At 48.0% G+C, this 21,650-nt stretch overlaps 1 protein-coding gene across 4 annotated transcripts; it reads left to right on the top strand.

Annotated features, from left to right (window-relative positions):
- The first annotated feature begins 300 nt into the window (after window positions 1-300).
- TP53 (tumor protein p53) lies at window positions 301-21,375 on the top strand. 4 transcript variants are annotated; one of them, XM_072977182.2, is made up of 10 exons: window positions 301-439; window positions 5,439-5,565; window positions 7,378-7,638; window positions 12,223-12,409; window positions 13,234-13,346; window positions 14,539-14,648; window positions 16,539-16,660; window positions 17,668-17,759; window positions 18,402-18,532; window positions 19,169-21,375. In XM_072977182.2, exons 2-10 carry the CDS (start codon window positions 5,452-5,454, stop codon window positions 19,278-19,280), a joined length of 1,242 nt encoding a protein of 413 aa, XP_072833283.2. In that variant the 5' UTR covers window positions 301-439; window positions 5,439-5,451; the 3' UTR covers window positions 19,281-21,375. The 4 variants fall into 4 exon arrangements, with proteins under 4 accessions (XP_072833283.2, XP_072833284.2, XP_020665272.3 ...); XM_072977183.2 differs by lacking the exon at window positions 301-439 and adding an exon at window positions 1,586-1,732 and having other exon boundaries at window positions 7,444-7,638; XM_020809613.3 differs by lacking the exon at window positions 301-439 and adding an exon at window positions 1,586-1,732.
- Window positions 21,376-21,650: the final 275 nt, after the last annotated feature.

Genomic DNA, 21,650 nt, shown 5'->3' with positions numbered 1-21,650 from the left:
CGGTCGCGCCGCCGCCGCTGGGGAAGGACCCGCCGTCGTCTTCCTCCTCCTCCTCCTCTTCCTCGGCCCCCCCCCCTTTGGGGTAAGGCAAGTCTCTTTGCAAACTTCCCTGCAAGGGATCAAAGGCGGGGAGAGGAAATCCAAATGGAACGTTCGACCCGCGAACGTTCTGAGCGTGGAACGTTGGGGGGCCGCCGCGTTCCATTCCGCCGAACGCTTGGCGGGACCGCCGGGGACTCTTTCTCTCTTTCTCTCTGCCCAAAAACAAAAGGAAGGGTATGGGAGGTGGACCCGATCCTTGGGGGGGGGGCTTTTCTTTTCTGGGGAAGGAAGGAGGTTGTTGTGGGTACGGGCGTTCACGACCTGTGTCCGCTTTACACGGAAGTAAAGCGGACACGTTTTGGCGGCTGCAGAACGGGCGGTTCTACTCTAGAGGAAGGTCTGTGCAGTTGTGTTGACTTGACGGGGTCTAGGTTTGCAAAGCTGGGAGACGGGCGCCTTTCCTCAACCCCCCAGATCTGGAGGGAGGCGGGCAGGATCCTGCTGTTCCCCCCCCCCGTTGATAATGCAAAAAAAAGGAGACCTCTCTCTCTCGCACCCCCACCATTTGCAAGGAAAAGAGACGGGTACGTGGGGAGGGGGTTGTTTTCAAGACTTAGTCCGTGTATTTCTGCCTACCCCCTTGCGACTAAAATTCCCTCCAAAGGTGCAAGCTTTCCTCTTACACAGGGCTCTTTATCAAGCTGGGTGATACCTAAATCATAAGAGGGGAAGGGAGAGGAATCTCTATGCACCCCAATGATGCAGGGAGCTGGGAAGAGCTTCCGCTCCTTTTCTGGTTTATAGGGTCCCTTCCAGCTCTGGAGGCTTAAGATGATGGTGATGATGAAAGTATTCCTTATGGGTGGATTTGGGCTGTGTTTCTGATTCTGAAGCCTGTGCATGCGTTCATTATGGCCAGAGGGGGTTTGTGTGGGGAGAGCTGCCTTGTGTAGGAGAGTGGTTGAAACATTGGCCTGTCGGTGGAATGAACCTGCACCCCTAGACCAAACTGGGGATCTGCCTCCTGGATTGCAAAGGGTTCTGCTCAGTCGGGTGGATGGGGGCTTCTGCACCTTGAGTAGTAAGATCCACCTGGGAACACTGCCATTGGCCTCTTTCACACACTTTTAATCAAAGGTACAGGAGCCCCCACTCTGTGCTCGGCTGAACTGGGGAACCGGGTTGCCGTGCAGAGGGGCATCCTTGCCTTGGATCAGGACCCTGGATCAGGACCCTTCCAAGAAGTCTCACCTGTGTGTGTCCCCCCCCCCAAATCTCTTTTATCCTCTCTGGAAAATGGAGCTGAAAACGGTACAGTCTGGTGCAGCCTTGCTTTTGATGAAGGGGAAAGTCAGACAGAGCGCCTGTCTTTCAAAATTGCAGGAGAAAGTTTTTGCAAATTGCAGGTCCTTGCATCAGCAGATCTTTCTGGGTTTTTCAACAGGCTCTGGAGAAGAGAGGAGGAGGAGGAATCCCGGGGGGGGGGGGGAGGCAGAGCTTTCCCACTTCTTATCTCCCTCTCCTCCCAGTCAGGAATGGTATCCTCCCTGGGCCTGAAGCTAGAAAGGAAAACGTTTTAAAAACGTTTGCTTGGAGGGGAGGGGATTGCAGGCCTTCCTGGTTTGAAACATTGCAAATAAGCTGCTTCCTTATAGGCTGGAGATGATGGGCTGTGGGGTGCACACAGAAGGTGATCCTTTCGTTTTTCTTTGTGTGTGTGTGTGTGGAGGATAATGCAAATATAATTCAGTATTAATAAATGCTTTTAAAAATCGGAAGTACAGTATTGGAGAGTTATACCTCGTTGCTTTGAATCTTTTTTTTTTGAATTGATTTTGTTCACCATTGCAAAGGGTTATCGGTTTGATTCTTTTGTAATATTTGTGTGCTTCCTGTTTTATTTATTATTTATTTATTTATTTATTTATTTAACTTATATGCCACCCACACTACCCAAAGGTGTCTGGGCAGTTTTAGTTTATAAATATTGTTGTTTACAGATGTAAGCCACCTTTTAAGGAGGAAGGTGGTGGTGGTGGGGTTAAGAAAACATTTTAGTTAAATAAATAATACCCTGTTTTCCCTAAAATAAGACCTAACCTGAAAATAAGCTCTAGTAGGATTTTTCAGGATGCTTGTCATATAAGTCCTACCCCCCAAAATAAGCCCTAATTAATTGAAACCCCCACCCTCCACCCATTTTTGCAGCAACCAGAAGAAGAGGACAGGATTGTATTTGAATAAATGTAGATGGTTATACAGTGGAAAAAAAACATCCCCTGAAAATAAGCCCTAATGTGTTTTTCAGAGCAAAAATTAATATTTTATTCACCGCCCCGATCCGGGCTACATTCGGGGAAACAGGGTATGTACATTCTTTTAAACAAAGATAAGTTTTAAGTCCTACGGCCTCAGCGCCTTCCTGGATAGTTAGATGGTGTGGAATCAAAGTCACTGGGAATTCTTGATTTTTTAGGTCTCCTATCTAAATATGTCGACCCCTTCCCCCCCAAAATAGCAAGGAGGGGAGAAGATATGATTTGTTAGAAGGAATACTGTGCGCACGTTCCTTGATTTGGCTTCGGGCCTGATTGAGTGATTTGCATCGGGCGCTGATTAGGTTTGGACTTGTTCAGGTCTGAATCCAAATCGGGCACCGGGAAACCACTTTTAAATGTTTTTTTTTCCACGCAAGTGTATGAGATTTGGAGTCATGGTGGCAACCCGGTAGCCCCATCAGCGGGGATTAACCCTTAAAAAAAATTGCAGACAGGTAAGTCTATGGAGTGTGTGTGTGCATGTTGAACACTTTTCAATGTTTGCTTCCATATGTTTACATTTTGCTGCTGCATTCCCTTGTTTGCTAATATGGAGAGATTGGCCCTGAACGACGCATGCATGTTTTTGCACTAAGGTTTAACTGTGTTTCTGTAACTAACAAACATATTAGAAGCAGACGAGCACAAGCAGAAAAAATAAAGGCAGTGCAGATATTCTAAACAAACAAAACAGATTGAAATCAATGTGGCATTTAAAAAAAATATCAAGGGCCAACATTGCTAAACAAAGCAACATATTTTGACAAATCCCAACTGTCCCATGCTGTTTATTCGCCTAGCTACACCACATGCCATCATCACAAAGAAAGCTCCTTTACTTATTCATGCACCTGAGCCGCAGTGTCTCATAAACCTCACTGAGGCCTAGTGGCATGCATATTTCCAAAGAGATGTTTTCAGATACTGATTGTAAAAGGTGCAATTCTGTGGAACGTGTAAGCCGGGAGCCTTGTTGTTTGCATGCACCTCGAATATTTATCGGCCATAATAAACTCAAAATAGAGAAGGGAAGACACTCTTAAGAGAGAAAAACAGAATGTGTTGGCAGGAAAATGCAAATGGCCACAGACAGAATCTGTTAAAATTAGGCATCCTTTTAGCCACTGAATGATTAAACCTTGGAATTAGCCCGATAGTTATCTGTTTTGAGCTCACATGACACAAAAAGAGGAAAAAGCAGATGGAGAAAATTAAAAAGAGAAAGGAAGGGTTAGAAATTTCTAAAGCCACTGAAAAGTTTTCTAAAAAGTAGAGGAATTTTTAGAACCACTTGCAGTTACTCCTGCTGTGGGTGGGGCTGTCCTGTTTTTCTCTTAAGAGTTCCCATTCAAGATCTGAGGGGGGGGGGTAAGCCAGTTTCCTGTTGATGGTCCCCCCAGTATCCTATCTCCAGTTATACGGTGGCGTTTTTCTTTATCCTGAATCTTATAATCACCGGTCTTTTCCCCCATGAATATACCTGATCCTTTAAGAAACAAATCTAATCTCTCAGCCTGAGCTAATGTTTGAGTCTTTTCCTGGGCCTTCATTTTGTAAGATATTTACTTCCTTGACAAAACAGTTCCTGTTTCTGGTCATCAGCCACTATCCTTTGATACAGACTTGGCAAACGTGAGCCGGAAAGGGAATAAGCGATGCAAAAATATTTGTCAATGTGCTTTTATTAAAGAGTTGGCCCCGATAATTATTTCCCTCCAGGCCCAGATTTACCTGGACTGCAACTACTGTATATAAGTTATCATTTTGAATTGCAAACGGCTTCCTCTGCTTTAGGAATAAGAGGACCAAAGATCAGAAAGGTACTTTTTTGCTGTGTAAATCGTGGAATTCTCTCGGTCAGTATGGAGTCGGATTCTGGGAATTGTAATTTACAAGTACAGTTTTTTCTGAGCTCTGAAGATGAAAGAAGGGGAGAAGGAAAGCAAGTAAATAAACATAATTGGATGCAGAAATCAAGGTGGCTAAAAGCACCTGTGGCTACCCATCACGGGGGGGGGGCAAATATATCACCTCCAGTATCCTTTGCTGGGGAATGTGAGATAAGAGGGTGTGTTTGAACTGGTGGCCTACTGGCACGCTTCCCAGAGGTAACTGGTTGGTGTAAAGCCTTTTTCCCCAACTGATTTTGAGTCCTGGGTATGTATTTCTGTCTCATTCTTATCCCTTACATTTTATTTTTGGGTTTTGGCGTTCTAATATTTTAACATTTTGACACTGTTTGGCTAGTTTGCGTTTACCGTAATGTTTGTGGCTTGCTTGCCTTTTTACGTAGAGTGTATATTGTCAGCCGCGCAGGGCGTAAATGCTTAAAAGCGTTTCAATTCCTTGTGGATTGGCTGGTTTTAGCCACGGTTATGGAAAACAGACTTGCCAGACCAGGTGGGATTCCCAACGGAGGCTGCCGGGCTCGCCTTGTGCTCTCGGGGAAACCAGATGTTCCTCTGGTGCCTGCCAAATTAATGGCGGACAGAAAGCTTTTGGACCCCCATCTGCCACGGGTTGTGCTGGGTGGGTGGGGATTCTGGGAGGTGTCATTATTTGCTGTGAAACTTAGGAGATAGAACCCTAGAATCATGGAGTTGGAAGGGGTCTGTAAGGCCACCGAGGCCAACGCTCAGTGCAAGAATCCAAATCAAAGCCGTTTCCGGGAGACGGTGGTCCAGTTTTTCTCTTGAAGCCCAGAAGGGATGGCCTAAATCTGTTTAGTCCTTACTAGGGTTGACCCTGATTTGGGGAAAGTGTGAGGGCAAGAGGAGAAGGGGACGAGAGAGGACGAGATGGGTGGACAGGGTCATCGAAGGGACCAACATGAATTTGACCAAACTCTGGGAGGCTGTGGAAGACAGGAGGGCCTGGCATGCTCTGTGGTCCATGGGGGTCACCAAGAGTCGGACACGACTTAATGACTAAACAACAACAAGGGTTGACTTATTGATTCAGTGGGCACTGCCCTGAGGGCTGACGGAGGATTCTGTGGCTCAAGTGATGGTTGAACCTCTGCTGATAGGTTGCCAAGAGCGAACGCTCCTTCACCCCTTTGTTTTCCTTTCCTCTTAGCTTTCTGGACTAGATGGAGCGTGATTTGGAGTCCGACCTGGACCGCACCCTGAGTCCGCTGCTGAGCCAGGAGACATTTCAGGACCTGTGGGGTTCCTTGGAGGCGACAGACTCAACAGGTTTCCTGGTGAGTAGCGTTGGTGTGGGAAAGCGTGGCTGGAGCCCGGGACGGGGGTGGGGAAGTGGCCTACGAGGGTGCGACCGTGAAATACAGTACGTGGGCTCTTTTCCGATTTCAGAAGCTAAGCAGGGCCTGGCGCGGGAGAGAGGTGGATGGGAGGCAACCCATCAATGCCCCCCCTTTTTTAACGTTAAGTTCATTTTTCACATTTTGCTTTTAATTATTCAGTTGCATTTTCATTTGCAAATCCTGTCATGGTTCATTAAGGTTTAATTTAATTGTGTTTTAAATTCTGTTTTAAATATTGTGAGCTGCCTTGGGTCCCCTTATCGGGGGGGGGGGAGAGGCAGCCCATAAGACAAACGAAGAAGCAAACAAAATCAACCAGTAGGGTTAGGAAAAAGTCCTGCCGCAAACCCTCGAGGTCCCTGGCAGCCAGACAGCGCTGACCGTACTGAGCTAGGTGGTCTTAAGGATTTGACCGTCTATAAGGCGGCAGTCTATTTCTGTAGTCTGTAAAACAATTGACAACAAAATTATTGTGGTGCCTCACTAAACGATGTTAATCCGTTCCGTCAAAATCGTCTTGTGATAACATCGTTTAGCGAAGCACAGTTCCCCATTGGAATGCATTGAAATCCATTTAATACGTTCCAATGGGGATAAATCGTTGTTGTCCAGCAAAGATCGCCCTAGGGAAACCGATTTGTGAAGCACCGACCAGCTGTCAAAATTGGCGTCTACTAAAAACGGTCCCGAAAACACCCGTTTAGTGAAGCGCTGATCAGCTGTCAAAATCAGCGTCTAGCGAGGTATCGGTCCCGGGGGGGGGGAAGTCTTGTGAAGCACAATCCGAAACATTGTCCAGTGAAAATTGCCCATAGGGAAAGCCGTTTTGCAAAGCGCTATAGTGCTCGCAAAAACCCGTCGTCTAGCGATTTCCTCATCCTGCAAGGCAATCGTCTAGCGAGGTGCCACTGTAACAACTGCCTTGACTTGTCAAAAAGACAGAGAGAGAGAAAAGGTGGCCTTGCAGGAAGTCTCGCCACTTGTGATGCGAAGTGTCTCATCCGGTTGTCATTTTTTTCATCTTGTCTGGACCTTCACGTCGGTGGAGTTAGACCAGCACACGTGACGAATAGGACTCGGGCCAGTGTTTCATCCTCATCTTCCTGACTCACATGGAGATGAGAGTGGAAAATTGAACATAATGAATTCTGACTATTTTAAGACCCGTTAGAAATGTGAAGAAGAAATTGGTACATATGTGGTGGGAGTGTAAATTGAATCAGAAATTTTGGAAATGGATTTTTAAGGAAATACGTGATATATTTGGAAAAAGATAATCCAACTTAATTCTAAAGTTCCTTTGCTGTCAATTTTTGTTAAGATAGAATGGATTTCTAATCTTAGCACAGGTGCTAGAATATTAATCACTAGATTCTGGAAAGACAAAAATGATATCAAATTAGAAGATGGGCATAACGAAATATGGGACATGGCGTTAAATGATAAATTGGCTACTGAACTTAAGATGAAAAGAGGGGAAATAAGTTTAATTATTTTTAATGCTATTTGGGGCTAGATTTATTGAATTTGTATTAGTTGAAAGGAAAGGGGAAAGCCTCTAAGTAACAATCGATACAATTTTTGGAAAGGAGGTTCGTAATAAAACTATTGCTCCAAAAGGTCCCGTGAGTAGGGGGGGTGCACTGTGTTTTAGATTTTGTATTCTTGTATTTGTTTTGGATTTTTTTAAAAAGGAGATGAGAGTGGAATTGAATATCCTGTCGCTGATTTCTTCTCTCCTGCTTTCAGGACCCGGGCAACACGCCAAGACCGATGGGCTTCAGCGACCTGGGTTTTTGTCCCTTGTACGTGCAGGCGGAGAACATCCCGGAGGTGGGCGGAGACCGTGCCGACCTCCCCCAGCCAGGTCACCCGGCCAGCGACCCTCTCCCGGATCCAGCAGCCCCCGCGGCCGCTCCCGCCGTCCCCTGCACCGAGGACTACGTCGGCGAGCACGGGTTTGAGCTGGCTTTCGAGACGTCCGGCATGGCGAAATCCGTCACGTGCACAGTACGGAGTTGGGGGAGGAGTCGGCGGGCACATGCCGGGTGGGGAGGTTGGAGCAGCCCCCGTTGGAAAAATAGATGGCATCTTCATCTCTCTGTTGATGCCATTCCTCTCCCGATTTTCTCCAGTGAGTTAGGCAGCTTCCGACACTTTCCTCCTCTCCACCTTCTCCTCCCTGTGAGTTGGGCAAGGCTACGGGAAAGAGAGTGGCGGTCCTGTGGAGTTCGTAGCAGGACTTGAACTCGGGTCTCCTGAACCTCAGTTAGCCGCTGCGCCACTCATTTACAGTGGTGCCTCGCTTAACGATTGCCCCGCTCTACGACGAAATCGCTTGACGATTAGGTTTTTGCGATCGCAAAACAATGTTTTAAATGGGTTTTTTCGTTTAACGATGATCGGTTCCGTACTTCGGGAACCGATTATTGCTCTACGACAATCAAAAATAGCTGATCACCGGGTTTCAAAATGGCCGCCGGCTGCTTAAAATGGCTCCCTGCTGTGTTTTTGGACGGATTCCTCGCTTTACAGGCAGCGAAAATGCCTGCCCCCATGGAGGATCTTTGCTGGACGGTGAGTTTTCAGCCCATTAGAACGCATGGAGGGGTTTTCAATGTGTTTCAGTGGGCTTTTTTATTTAGCTTCACGACGTTTTCGCTTTACAGCGATTTCGCTGGAAAGAATTGACATCGTTAAGCGAGGCACCACTGTACATCCTTCCCCCCCAGCCTTTTCCTCCATCCGTGCAAGTGAGAGTTCTCGAGTTTCGTCGGCTGGGTTTGCCCTGCATGTTTATTTCACACACCTGAAGGTAGAGTTCATCCTATTCTAGATGTGGCCCCTTTTTTAAAAAAAAAAAAACCCCAATAGGGCTGGACCGCTTTAGATTTCAGGAGGGGTTTGCAGGATGAAGCCCTCTCTCAACCAGAAATCAGTCCATCCGTCCTGGCACATAGCAGAAGTGATTGGCTGGAAAAGGAGAGGGGTTTTTCCAGCCAAGCTTTTCCCTTGGGAGGGGTCGAGGGGTGTTCATTGTTCTATATTTGCCAGAATGTAGTGTTGTGGATAAGGAATGTTGAGTTTGCAACACTGCCAGGTAGATCTTTTTTAAAGAATTAGGACCAAATCCTTTTCCACGATGTGGCTTAAAAGGACGACGGCAGGTGAATGTCCCTGCTCTGTGTCGTCGTTCATGGGTCTAGGGGTCGAAATGGTAGCGTTCGAGCCAGAAGTCGGAGCATTGACTTTCGTTTGCCGTCCAGTCTGAAGAGATAAAAGTTTCGGAGCCCTTTGTTCAACTTGGCAGATTGTTTTCCAGGAGAGGATTTTTAGAAGCACGTTGTTGGAAAGTTGTTAATGACTTTATTGCCTGGACTCCGTAGAGGTGGGTGGTTTTTTAGACCAGGAGCTTCTCTCTGCTAAGAGGGCGCTTGGCAAAGAAAATAATCCAGTCCCACCCATTGCAGAAGCAGGGCAGAATTCTTTCAATGATTTAATTTAATTTAATTTCCCGTCAGCAGCTTTCTCAAAGCACAGAGTTTGGGAAGCCCTTGGGATATAGGCTCCCTGGGGAAAGAGCAATATTATGGTCTGCACTGGGCTTTTGTTGTGGTGGTGATTCTGAGGGTTTTCACTGAGCCGCCTGTGTTCCTGGTATTTCCACTTTTACTTATGGATAAATATGTTGGTATGATGTTGTTCTTACACGTTTGTAAATGGTACTAGCAGTATCCCAGTAAATAGGCCAGTACTGTAGATCGGTATGTAGTTTTAGAAAAAAGCACTGTATTTTTTCTGTATATAAGACTATACTTTTGTCTAAAATGTTTAGACTAAAAATTGAGGGTCATCTTATACATGGAAGTAAGCGAGGAGAGAACAAAAACAAGTGGCGGAGAAAGTATTTAGACAATAAAGTACTGTTTAATTATATAGTTATATCAACGTTAAGGTATTTTTGAAGCATCAGGGTGCTCTGGTACACTAATCTGATTTTATTTTATTCCCATTGTGTGCAACTCAGAAAACCTGTTGTGTGCAACAACAACAAAAGCAGACAACTTTCACCAGTTTGGACTGAAGGGTTTATTCTATCAAACTTAGCCGCCTAGAGTGGTCGTATAGACCAGATGGGCGGGATACAAATCAAATAAATAAATAAATAAAGCAGGGATCAAAGTGATCCTGCAGCGCTTTGATCCCTTCCTCCCTACACTTGCTAAGCCCCACTTAGATTTCTTAATTTTGGATTAGAAAAGTGGGGGGGAGGCGTCTTATGCATGGGGGTGTCTTTTACATGGAAAAATACGGGTATATCTTTTCTGTCGGATGGTGTCTGTCTGCTGGCATGGTTTGGTGGTTTTTAAGTGATGCAAAAGAAGCAAGCCCGCAGTGTCTTTTTCAGTTGGATACAGTGGACCCTCTACTTACAGAATTAATCCATATTGGAACGGTGGCTGCAGGTTGAAAAGTCTGTAGGTCGAGTCTCCATTGACCTATAATGCATTGAAAACTGATTAATCCCGTAACTGGCCGTTTTTGTTCCATTTTGGTTCCATTTTGGTTTTTTCTGGTCTGTAGGTCGATTCTCCGGCTGCAAGTCGAACCTAAATTTTGCAGCCAGAGAAGTCTGCAACTCGAAAAGTCTGTAAGTTGAGCCGTCTGTAAGTCGAGGGTCCACTGTAATTGCACGTTTATGCCAACGAACAAGAGCATATTCAGTGGAGGGCAAAAAGGAAGATCAGGAGATGGGAAACCAAGCCCTAGGAGGAAAGACGGAAAGAACTGGGCACATTTAGCCTGGAGGAAAGAAGACTCTGGGGGGAGACAGGAGCGCACTTTTCAAAGATCTGAAAGGCTGTCCTACAGAGGAGGGGCAAGATCTGTTCTTGATCCTCTCTGGTTGCAGGACCCATAGCCATGGGCTCAAGGCGAGATGAGATGGTAAAAGAAATGTACGATTAGGTGGGCACAAAATATAGGACATAATATTGATATTGATCAATGGTTGCTAATATGGAAAAATAACACAAAGCTCACAAAGTCGGTAAATTTCAAGGAGAGCATATATAAGATGTTTTATAGGTGGCATAGGACTCTGAAAAAATTATCAAAGATTTATACAGAGGTGTGAAATGTTTGTTGGAAGTGTGAAGCACAAGAGGGAAGCTTTTACCATATGTGGTGGACTTGCAGAGCAGCGAAACAGTATTGGATAGCAGTACATACTCTCTCACAAAAAATACTGAAAAACACACACCATGAATTTGAATGTAGGTACATCACCTTTTCTCCCCTACCCCCAGGCAGGTGCATACCCATCCGTTCCATCCGTTTGCTAACTGTCCTTTTTGTTGTGTGTGTGTGTGTGTGTGTTTTGGTTTTTTTGTGTTTTTTTGGTCTGCAGCTTTTAGCATGGCTGGCTGGGGCACATGGGAGTTGTAGTCCAAAAGGCATCGTTTCTAAGCTCCTGTAACATTTACAAGCCAAGAAGATGCCCAGAGTTTGTTTGTACCTTGTTTCTCACCTTGTCGTGAGCTAACACGAATCCCAATTTTGTAGAGCCAGGATAGATCTCAAAAATATAAAAGAAAGAATTTGGCTAACTTACCGCTCGTAAGTTGGGGGGGGGTCACCTCTCCTGTCTGCCACCTGTCCTCGTGTCGTGAAATCCTCTTAACTAATAGCGTCCAAAGTGTCGTTCGGTGTCATTTGGCGAGCTTTTTCCCTCTCGGTAGGAACGTACCTCCCTGCAAGGTTGTGATTCAGAAAGAAAAAGGAGGAGGGAAGCGGATTTGAAATTGAATCTCCCCCACCCCCCCATGACATCTCAATGCCACGCTATTCTCCCTGTTCATTTCCTCGCTCTTTGGAGGGTCTGCGGGCAAGCCCGAACATGCCGGCTTTGTCCTGTCGTGGCGGTCCGCTTCCGCCCCACCAGCGTGGCTCAGGTGCCTGTCTTAGCCGGCTGGAGCTGTAGAACAGGACTCGGGGTGTGTGTGCCAGGTGAAGGGAGCAGCTTTAATAGAGACCCCAGCCCACCCTCAAAATTAAGAGCCTTGTTCTTCCCAACGAAGGCTGAAAAGGGTAATTAATCGTTGATCAATTAGAGTGGTTGCAGGGCTCAAGGTGATGTTGAAAGAGGGACCGTTTCCCGTTTGAACTTGGAAAAGTTCTTCTCTCTGTCTCTGTGTGTCTCTTTCAACTAGGATTCCCAGTCTCCCCCCCCAAATCTGGGGATTCTAGGAGTTGTAGTCCCTTCCCCCCCCCCCAAAAAAACCCCACACAACCCTTTTCCAAACTTTCCTTTAAGTAAGAGGCTGCAAAATGAAGTTTCGAGAGAGGATGGCATAGGATGTTCAAGGAGAGAAGGGTGTTGGATGCAGTTTGCAGGAAATGGAGCATAAAATGTGAGTCTTAAAGGGTCAGAGTATTTGAACTCCCACGGAGAGGGTGAGGGGGGGTGCAGAAAATCAGGGTACGCTAAGAAGCCTCCCCCACCCGAGAGCTTCCCTTCCGAATACTAACCTGGTCTCCTGTCTTTTTCTCCTTTCCTCCCATCCTTTCTCTTCCCCCCCCCCAAAAATGCAGTACTCACCGGATCTGAATAAGCTGTTCTGCCAACTTGCGAAGACATGCCCGGTCCATATTAAAGTGTCGGCCTCGCCGCCGGCCGACGCCGTCATCCGCACCATGGCCGTGTACAAGAAGTCTGAGCACATTGCCGATGTGGTGAAGCGCTGCCCGCACCACGAGCGATCCCCCGACTTCAAGGATGGTGAGGGGGCAGCTGGGGTGTGTGTTTGTGTGTGTGTGTGTGTGTATGCGCAGCCCTGGCGTCTGGAGAGGGGAAGAGGTGGGGTTTTAAGGCACAGGGAAGGGCTCAGCTTCCCCTTCTCCCTCTCTGGGGGCACATTTCTTGTTACCAAAGGCAGTCGTTTGGCAATGGAGCACGGGGATACCTGTGGATGTTCAGATGTATTTATTCAAATATTTCTCTGCTGCCTGTGAGGGCAATGTTTGAATCCAAGAACTTGGAACTTTAAAAGCAGAACGCCAATAGATACAGAGAAGTAATGATCTTTTTTTGCTGTGCTGCGAAAGGCGAAGAGGTTTTGACTCCTCGCTTCTGACCGAGATTCTTTCTCCCCTCCCCGTTACCTTCCTGTGCCCCTCCTTCCAGTATGTGTCCTGGGTTCAAAACCTCCTCTCAGTGTTTAAGTTCGCTGCTGGACCTTGGGAAAGTTATCATTTCCTGACTTCACCTTGCCCCACAGAAGCAACGGCGGTCAGCAGAACCGAGGCAAAATCGGCTGCAGGACATGCAAATTTAGCTGGCTCCAGTCAGTGAGCCCAGCTGCATAGTTTGGGCCAAGCTAGGAAACAGAAGGGAGCAAATCGTGTGCAAGGCAAATAAATCTGGGGGTTCATGCCCCCTTGGTTTTGAGTTCGGAGTTGGTGAAAAGTTGGCCTTCTGTACGATCTCAGAGGCCACCGTTAATGCCTGGGTGACTTGAAGCAGGCCAAACTCTGAACCCTCCCTGTCTAAAGCTGTCGCCCTTTCCTCTCTTCCTCCCCGACCTCGCTTTGTATCCGTGGCAGGTACAGCGCCTGCTGAACATCTGATCCGAGTGGAAGCCAATCCGCAGGCTAAGTACATCTCGGACACCGCGAGCAAGCGCCACAGCGTCACCGTTCCTTACGAGCAGCCTCAGGTTACCTGGGGCTGGGGGGGGGACGAGGGCAGGAGGAGGAGGAGAAGGGGTTTCATCCTTCATTTATTTGTATTTCCGAACTGTTTTGATCAGAAGATCATCACGTGGCTTCCAGGAGAAAGGCATAAAATACACACAACCTGTTGCATCAAGAAAGAGTCTTTTTAAAAACCCTTCTTTGCAAATCATCGACGGGGTTTTGCAAGCGTTTGGTCCCGTCGTTCAGCTGTTTGTGCAATTGTATTCCTACGCTTCCGTGGTTTGTTGTAGATATAAATGGGAGGGTGCAGGGTGGAAAACGTAAGAAATAAGTGTGTGTTTCTGGAGACCGGAAGCCGTGAACAGACACAAGAAAAATCCCTTCCGGAATCAACCTGTGAAATTTAATTCTTCAGCTCCCCCTCTACATTCACGTAAACTGAAGATCCCTCGTAAGGGTCTCGGGAGAGCCGTGCGGGATTAGGCCACGAGGTTCTCATTTCCAGCCACGTTCTTTTCATGCTGGCAGACCAGGGGCCTCTGGGAAGCTCATGAGTGGGACGTGAAGGCCACGCTTCTCTCCCTGTGGTTTGCTGCCCTCCCCAGCCCTTTGTAAGGTACATTTCGCCTGGCTTTGGAGGTTCTGTTGGCCACCGTCTTGGCAAAATGCTGCTGATAGATCTCCTTCCGAGCGATTTGATTCCCCTATAGCTGCACCTCTTGCCTTCTGTGGCCCTTAAATGCACGCCACCCCTCGAGGTCGGGGTGCTGTTGTCTTCGGTTAATTATGTAGTGTTTTTTTTTCCAAAGTTAATTTCTTTCCATTCCAAAAAAGGGACACAGAATTGCCCAGAAAAGCAACTGATATTTCTTCTGTTCTGTGTGGGTTTCCCTAGATGGCTGCAGAGGTATTTAGAGGTTGCTTTTGCTGCTAATAAATAGGATTCCTTCTTTAAAACAGTTAAATTTCTCGTCAGCGTTGCCTGCGGTGGCAGTGAGTTCCGTAGGTCAGCCTCCCAAGCGTTCTGCTGCCTTCCAGATGGGCTGGACTGCAACCCCCATCTGGAAGGCACAAATTTAAGGGAAATTGCAGTAAGTCTCAAACCTCTCCTCTACACCTCTGAGAGTTTCTCCCCTAAGGTAGTTAGTTGGAGGCGGAGAGGAGGAAATTTCACCCGGCACCCATACTTTTCCTGCCTGTCTTGCTTCGCAGCTGGGAACAGACAGCACCACCATCTTGTACAACTTCATGTGCAACAGCTCCTGCATGGGAGGCATGAACCGGCGCCCCATCTTGACCATTGTCACTTTGGAGACCCCTCTGTGAGTAGCACCCCCAGAAACCGCCCCCCTGCGTTTATGCCTGACTAGAGATCACCCTGAGTTAATGTGTGGAGTGATTGAATTTTTCATTCCCCCCCCCCTCCTCTCTGGAAACGGAGAGTCGTGAATGAGCTTTAACAAGAGCTTGTACACCATCTCAAAGTCATCTTGCTGTTCGGAGACTGCAGTTAACAGCTCTCAAAATCTGGGTTCAGAAACCTTCATGAATTTCTTACAAATACAGTGGTGCCTCGCTTTACGATTGCCCCGCATTGTGACGAAACTGCATTACGGCGATCTTTTTGCGATGGCAATTGCGATCGCAAAACGATGGTCTGAATGGGGTTTTTTCGCTTTGCAATAATCGGTTCCCTGCTTTGGGAACCGATTTTTCGCAAAACGGTGATTTTAGAACAGCTGATCGGCTGTTTCAAAATGGCTGCCGGGTAAACAAAATGGCTCCCCGCTGTTTTCTGGCACAGGCACCGAAAATGGCCGCCCTGTGGAGAATCTTCGCTGGACAATGAGTTTCCAGCTCATTGGAACACATTGAAGGGGTTTCAGTGCGTTTCAATGGGCTTTTTATTTTCGCATTACAACATTTTCGTTCTACGGCGATTTCGCTGGAACGAATTAACGTCGTGATGCGAGGCACCACTGTCATGCTTTCTCTCTCTTTTTAGTGAGAGAGACAAGCTTATTTTTTAAGGACACTTGGCTTTCAGTTTGGGAGCCAGGACTCCTGGGTTTCCCGGGGAAGGAAATGAGTGTGTGCAGATGGACACGCACACACACACAAATGCACACGTACATGTGTGTGAGCAGCCCAGATGGAAGCTGCACTGGAACAAAGCACAGGGCGCCTGTTCCTCTGAGCCCCGAGGGCTGGAGACGGGCTTGGCTGGGGGGGCACACCCTTCAGCAGGAAGCAAGGATGGTCAGCAGAACCGAGGCAGAATCAGCTGCAGGACATGTAGCTTTAGCTGGCTCCAGTCAGTGAGCCCAGCCGCATAGTTTGGGCCACATTAGAAACAGAAGGGAGCAAATCATGTGCAAGGCAAATAAATCTGGGGGTTCGTACCCCTTGGTTTTGGGTTCAGAGTTGTTCTCCCTCCGCTGACCTCTGCCCACCTCCTGAAGCTAAGCTCTCGGGTTGCCCATTGGTGTGCATTCATAGCTCTGTGGCCTCGACCTCTGGCTGCGGAGCCCAGAGGTTGGGAGTTCAATTCCCCCCCATGGGGCTTTTTGAACCCGGGGTCTGGACTCGATGATCACAAGGGTCCCTTCCAGCTCTGCTGTTCAAAGGTGGCCGTTCTTGTTCATATTCTTGTAAATACAGTGGTGCCCCACATAGCGACGATAATCCGTGCGGCAAAAATCGCTGCAAAGTGATTTCGTCCCTAGGCGGATTTTAAAAGCCCATAGGAATGCATTGAAACCCCTTAAATGCGTTCCTATGGACTTCAAACTCACCTTTGAGCGAAAATCCTCTATACGGCCGCCATTTTCGCTGCCTGGTAAGCGAGGAATCCGGGCGAAAACACTGCGCCAGCCTTTTTTTTTACCCGGTGGCCATTTTGGAACCGCCGATCAGCTGTTGGAAAATCATCGCTATGCGATGATCGGTATGCAAAACGGTACCGATCATCGCAAAGCGATTTTCCCTATCTAAATCATCGCAATGCGATTGCAAAAGCGATCGCAAAAAAATCATCGCTATGCGGATTCGTAGTTAAATGAGGTGCCGTTAAGCGAGGCACCACTGTACTACGGTGGTTGTCCTTGTTATTTTTTTCATCATCAGTTATGACAACAATTACAAGCAACGCCGCCTTTTCTTTGGGTCTTCTGTTGTATTCATGCTTCTGCTCCTCTCCTGCCTCCTCCCAGGGGTATGATTCTCGGACGCCGCTCCTTCGAAGTCCGGGTTTGCGCCTGCCCCGGACGGGACCGCCGGACCGAAGAGGAAAACCTGAAGAAAACAACAAATTCCAGAAGGGAATCCAAAAAGGGTAAAAACCTGGGAGGGAGGCGCAACTTTTGGGAGGGTGGAGATCCGGGGAGTCCGGAAACGTCCCATTCCGAAGCAGGAGGAGGGGGAGAGCGGATAATGAGAACTGTAGATGGGGTGGTCCTGTCCCGAAGAAGGCCACAGGAGAGATTGTATGTTTGCAGAATCGGCTTTTCTCGGACTATGCCACTCCCGAGGCTGAGCCCAGAGAAGTAACTGCTGGATAGCTCCGTGGTTCAGGTCTCTGGCCATGGAGCCAGAGGTTAGAAGTTCAGTTCCCCAGGTTGCCTCCTTCACGATCTGTAGCAGTGGTCCCCAACCTTGGGCCTCCAGATGTTCTTGGACTTCAGCTCCCAGAAATCCTGGCCAGCAGAGGTGGTGGTGGTGAAGGCTTCTGGGAGTTGTAGTCAAAGAACAATCTGGAGGCCCAAGGTTGGGGACCACTGATCTATAGGGTCTCTTCCAGCTCTGCAGTTCTGAGGGAAGCAGGAGGAGGACTTTACCAAGTGGAGAGAAGCAGTTTCCATCTGGGCCTGGGGGGCGACTCCAAATGGGTCAAAGAGAGATTGTAGGGCGGCCTGGCTGGATTCAGACCTTAGGAGGAAGGCCTGATTCAAATCAAACCTTCTGAGAAAGGGGAGCTAAGACCCCCCCCTTTCCCACATGTTATTCAACTGTTGCACTTCTTAAAAAAGGTAGTGGGGAGTGTAACACAGAGAGAGATTGAGAGAGAAGGAAAGTAAAGCTCAAAAGAGTTATTTTTGGGGTTGCGTTTTTCCAGAATCCTACATCCCCTTGGCCAGGCTGACTGCCAAATGACTCCGTGAAACATGGTCCCCAAATTAACTTTTCCCAGAGAAGACCCAGCATTCTGGACCCACAGCGCATCTTAATGGCTGCAGTGGGGAACAGGAGCCCTAGGACAAGAGAGAGAGGTTACCTTTTGTCCGATTTCCTTTCCACACGGTGCTAACATCCACCCTCTTTCTCCCCCCCTCCCCACTCCAGCTGTTGCACAGAGCAGCAGTTCTGAAAGCACCAAGCGGTCCTCCGCGGAAACGTCCGGCAATAACAACGAGAGCGGGCCGTACACCCTCCAGGTAATGTTTACACATGGACATTGGCGGAAGACGCCCCGGGTTTGGCGGTGTGGAGGCCCGTTTGCAGCCCGTCTTCATCCAGACGGCGATGGAGGGAGGCGCCGGGTGCTGCCCCGGGCTCTCGTTAGGTCCGGATCTTACCTAAAAGGAAGGATGGCTCATCCAGGCCCGAGTGCTTGGGGGGGGGGTAGGGGGTGCCAAGGCAGAGAGGCCCGGGAAGAAGCGAAAGGCTCGTCTCTACGCTCTCCTAAGTGTCGTGGTTTGCTTCAGAGAGCCAGCTTTTGGAAAAGTTCCTTTTTCGCACTACATCTCCCAGAACCCTCCGCTGGCTGATCTATGATCCATACACAGTCTGGTCCCTTAACCCCACTAGGAGGGTGGCTAGAAATCTCCAAGGTGGGCATTATCTAGAACTAAAGATTTGCAAATGTGGTGTGTGTGTGTGTGTGTGTGTGAGAGAGAGAGAGAGAGAGGCTACAGCTTCCCAAAACGGGGAATTGCTGTCCAGCCTCTGTCTGGAAATGTCCTGGCTCCTTGGCCACCCTGCCAGAAGGAGTGTGGTCTGTTGTCTTCTCGTGCTGCGTGGCGTTATGTCAGTCGCCACCTCTGCTCTCCAACCCCGGTGCTCTTTTTTTCTGCCAGGTTCGCAACCTGAAGCACTACAAGATTTTGGAGTACCTGCTCAAAGCCATGGAGTCATTTGACTCAAAGCAGCAGCAGCAACCGCCGCAGCCGCAGGGAGAATCGGAACAGCAGGGGGAGCCAGAGAGCCGGTGAGTGTAGAAACCCCGCCTTCTTATCCTGGAATGGGGAGGAGCTGAAAGGGAAGCTCCACCCACACGTAAACGTTTCTTTCGTCAGAAAGAAGGTCCTTCCATTTGGGAAGAAACGGGCCATTTCTCCCCCCCTCCCCCCATGGCTGACATCCTCAAAGTGGGGGACGGCTTCTCCCTGTGTTGATTGGGTGGCTCGTTTGGAGCGGGATGCGTTGTGCTTCTGGAAGACGCCACTTGGCTTGCTTGCTTAAGAGCTCTGTGACGGGTTGTCCTCCAGAGCGCAGATCCTTTGCGGCACGCTCAAGACCCGACGTGTTTATTTAGGGGCGTGTGTTTTTGAGCAGCGCAGCCTGCTAGAAACAGTCAAAACCAAGACTGCCTTTCAATTCTCCTCCCCCTCTCTCCTCTGGAGATAAATAATCTGTTTACGGCCCGCATCTGAAAAAACGTAAAATGGAACAAAAATGTTCAACAAGATCTTGTTAGGGTTTTTTTTAAGGTGCCGCGCGCCTCTCAGTGGGTTCTGCAGAGTGCTGTCCCTCTGGAAATGTCTTTTTAGCAGATCACAAGCACGCACGCACACACACAGAGAGCCCTTCGCATTGAACAGCTCCGTTTCCTGTTTCTTTTCAGGTCTAGTCTTCTGAAGGCCCGGAAACAAGACGGTGGTCAAAGTTCGTCCAGCGAAGGGCCGTCCAGGGTGAAGAAGCGAAAGGTGAAAGAGGAGACGCTGGATTCCGACTAGCAACCCCCTGTGCTCCTTCCCCTCCCCTCCTCCCTTGGCTAGTTGAGCCTTATTCCTCCCTTCTCGACCCCGATCCTTTCCCCTGTTCCACAGTATGTCTTTTTAAAGCAGTATTTACGGAATAAACATTCAGAAGAAGACGGCGACACTCGATGGCTGCAGAACACAGGGAAGTTAAATATTTTGGATGGCCGAACAGAAAAAAAGGTGAAAGGAAAAACTTCCAGGAGTTGCCGTCCAAACTACAGTGGTGCCTCGCTTAGCGATTGCTTCGTTTAACGATGTATTCGCTTTGCGATGGGTTTCTTTGAGGAATTTTCTGCATCGTTTAACGATGTTCTCTATGGGGGAATTTCACTTAACGATGTCTGTTTTTGCTCATTTAAAACTGTCTTAAAATGTTTGAAACCTGTTTTAAATGCTTGGAATAGTTAGTCCACCTTGTGAAACCTATGCACACTTAGTTTGGCTTTGTTCTGAGTCTTCGTTAATTTTTGGTGATTTTTTGTTTTTCTCTCATTGAAAAGCATTGGACTGTTCGTTCAATGGATTTAAATGGGGAAAACAAAAAATCACCAAAAATTAACGAAGACTCAGAACAAAGCTAAATTAAGTTTGCACATGTTTCACAAGGTGCACTACCGATTCCAAGCATTTAAAACAGGTTTCAAACATTTTAAGACACTTAAAAATGAGCAAAAACGGACATCGGAAAGCCATTGAAATGCATTGAGTCGGCTTCAGTGTATTTCAATAGCTTTCCGATGGGGGAAACATTGTTTCACTTAGCGATGTTTCCTATGGGGATTTTCGCTTAAGGACGGTAATCCGTTCCCATTGGAATGGATTAACCGGTTTTCAATGCATTCCTATGGGAAATGGTGTTTCACTTAACGATGTTTTCCCATAGCGATGTTTTTTTTGGAACCAATTAACATTGTTAAGCGAGGCACCACTGTAGTTAACTTTCCCGGTCCCTCTCCGGGGTCCAGAGGCAGCCCATTCCTGACCGTGCAGCCATGGGGTGGAGAGGCTTTTTTGCCCTCCCGTCCGGCTTGCAGGTTTCTCTTCGAGAAACGCCCGCTTCTCTGTGGTTTGGGAGTGGGGAAAGAAATTCCGGCTTCTGGATCTTTCGAGGTTTCCCTGATCGCTGCTATTAGGGGAGGGGGCTGCTGTTTGCCAAGCCCCTCCCCGTCGGGGAGGCCAGCATTAAAAACCACAGAGGCCTTACCCTGCTTTTCCGAATGGAAACGGTCACTGCCAGTTTTCTCTTCCCCCACCCCTGGTTGATGGGATGGATGTGTTTTGGCGGCCAGCTGCTGAGCCAGGTACTCTCGGGCAGGGACCTGCCTTCCTCCCCACTGTCTTTTCCTGCGGGGGGGGGGGAACCAGGATAAAATTTAGGAGAGACAAGAGAGGTGGTTTCCTACAAAGATCCACTTCCTGATCTCCTATGAATGAAAAAAAAACCCAGCTGGCTTTGGCCTTGCAAGCAGAACAAGAAGGCAGGGACATCCCCCAGCTGTCAATACTTGGGGATAGACTGTTTGTGGACATGGAGGCTCCATTAGGTGTTACAAAATGGGCGAAGGGCTGTTCCGAGGCTGGACCTTCAAGGCAGCCCCTCGTCCTTAATTTTTTTAAAGAAAGAGCCGTCTTCCGCCCCTGATAAGAATTTTCTGTTATGTGAAGCTCCCCCCCGCTCCTTCCCATCCCTTCTCTGCCGTGACTGGTCAGTATTCTGTCTCTTACATGTGGTAGCATGTGCAGGGAATTGGTTCCACACACACACACACACACGGACACACACACACCTGTGGATGCCAAAAATGTGGAAATGGCGAACAACAAGCATAATGTGCTCCCTCCCTCTGTTTAGTGGCCAGTTCTGGTTAATAATGCATTTCCGAGGGTTTTGTATAGTATTTTCATTTCCCATTCAATTTAGATAACCCCCTACCTTGTGTATCCACCACCCCTCTTTTCCTACCCCTGATCATTGAATAATGTTTTGTATTACCTCCTCCAGTACTGTTGCTTCTTTTTGTAGCAAATCTTTTTACTGAATAAAGTCTACGGACATGTAATTGCTTAATATTCATGAGAAGCGCCTTTTGTGTTTATGAAAGGCAAGAGGTCCAGAGCTATTTTTTAAAAAACCCTTTTTTTAGAGGGGGCTATAGTCAACTCTATGTCAAAGTTATGGTTTTTCCAGTAGCGGCGCATGGAAGTGAGAGCTGGACCCTAAAGAAAGCTGACCGGCAAAGAATCGATGCTTTTGAACTGTGGTACTGGAGGAGACTCTGGAGAGTCCCCTGGACTGCAAAGAGAACAAACCTATCCATTTTGAAGGAAGTCAACCCTGAATGC

The sequence above is a fragment of the Pogona vitticeps genome, chromosome 6, assembly GCF_051106095.1.
Source record: "Pogona vitticeps strain Pit_001003342236 chromosome 6, PviZW2.1, whole genome shotgun sequence".
In the NCBI taxonomy this organism is placed as follows: Eukaryota; Metazoa; Chordata; class Lepidosauria; order Squamata; family Agamidae; genus Pogona; species Pogona vitticeps.
This window is presented reverse-complemented; position numbering and strand designations above follow the sequence as displayed.

What these genes read in the sequence shown, in the direction of transcription:
- TP53 (XM_072977182.2), top strand. Translation starts at nt 5,452, where the DNA reads ATGGAGCGTGATTTGGAGTCCGACCTGGACCGCACCCTGAGTCCGCTG. An exon ending in CAGACTCAACAGGTTTCCTG is followed by an intron (nt 5,566 to 7,377) that starts GTGAGTAGCGTT and finishes TCCTGCTTTCAG; the next exon opens with GACCCGGGCAACACGCCAAG. An exon ending in TTCCTTACGAGCAGCCTCAG is followed by an intron (nt 13,347 to 14,538) that starts GTTACCTGGGGC and finishes CTTGCTTCGCAG; the next exon opens with CTGGGAACAGACAGCACCAC.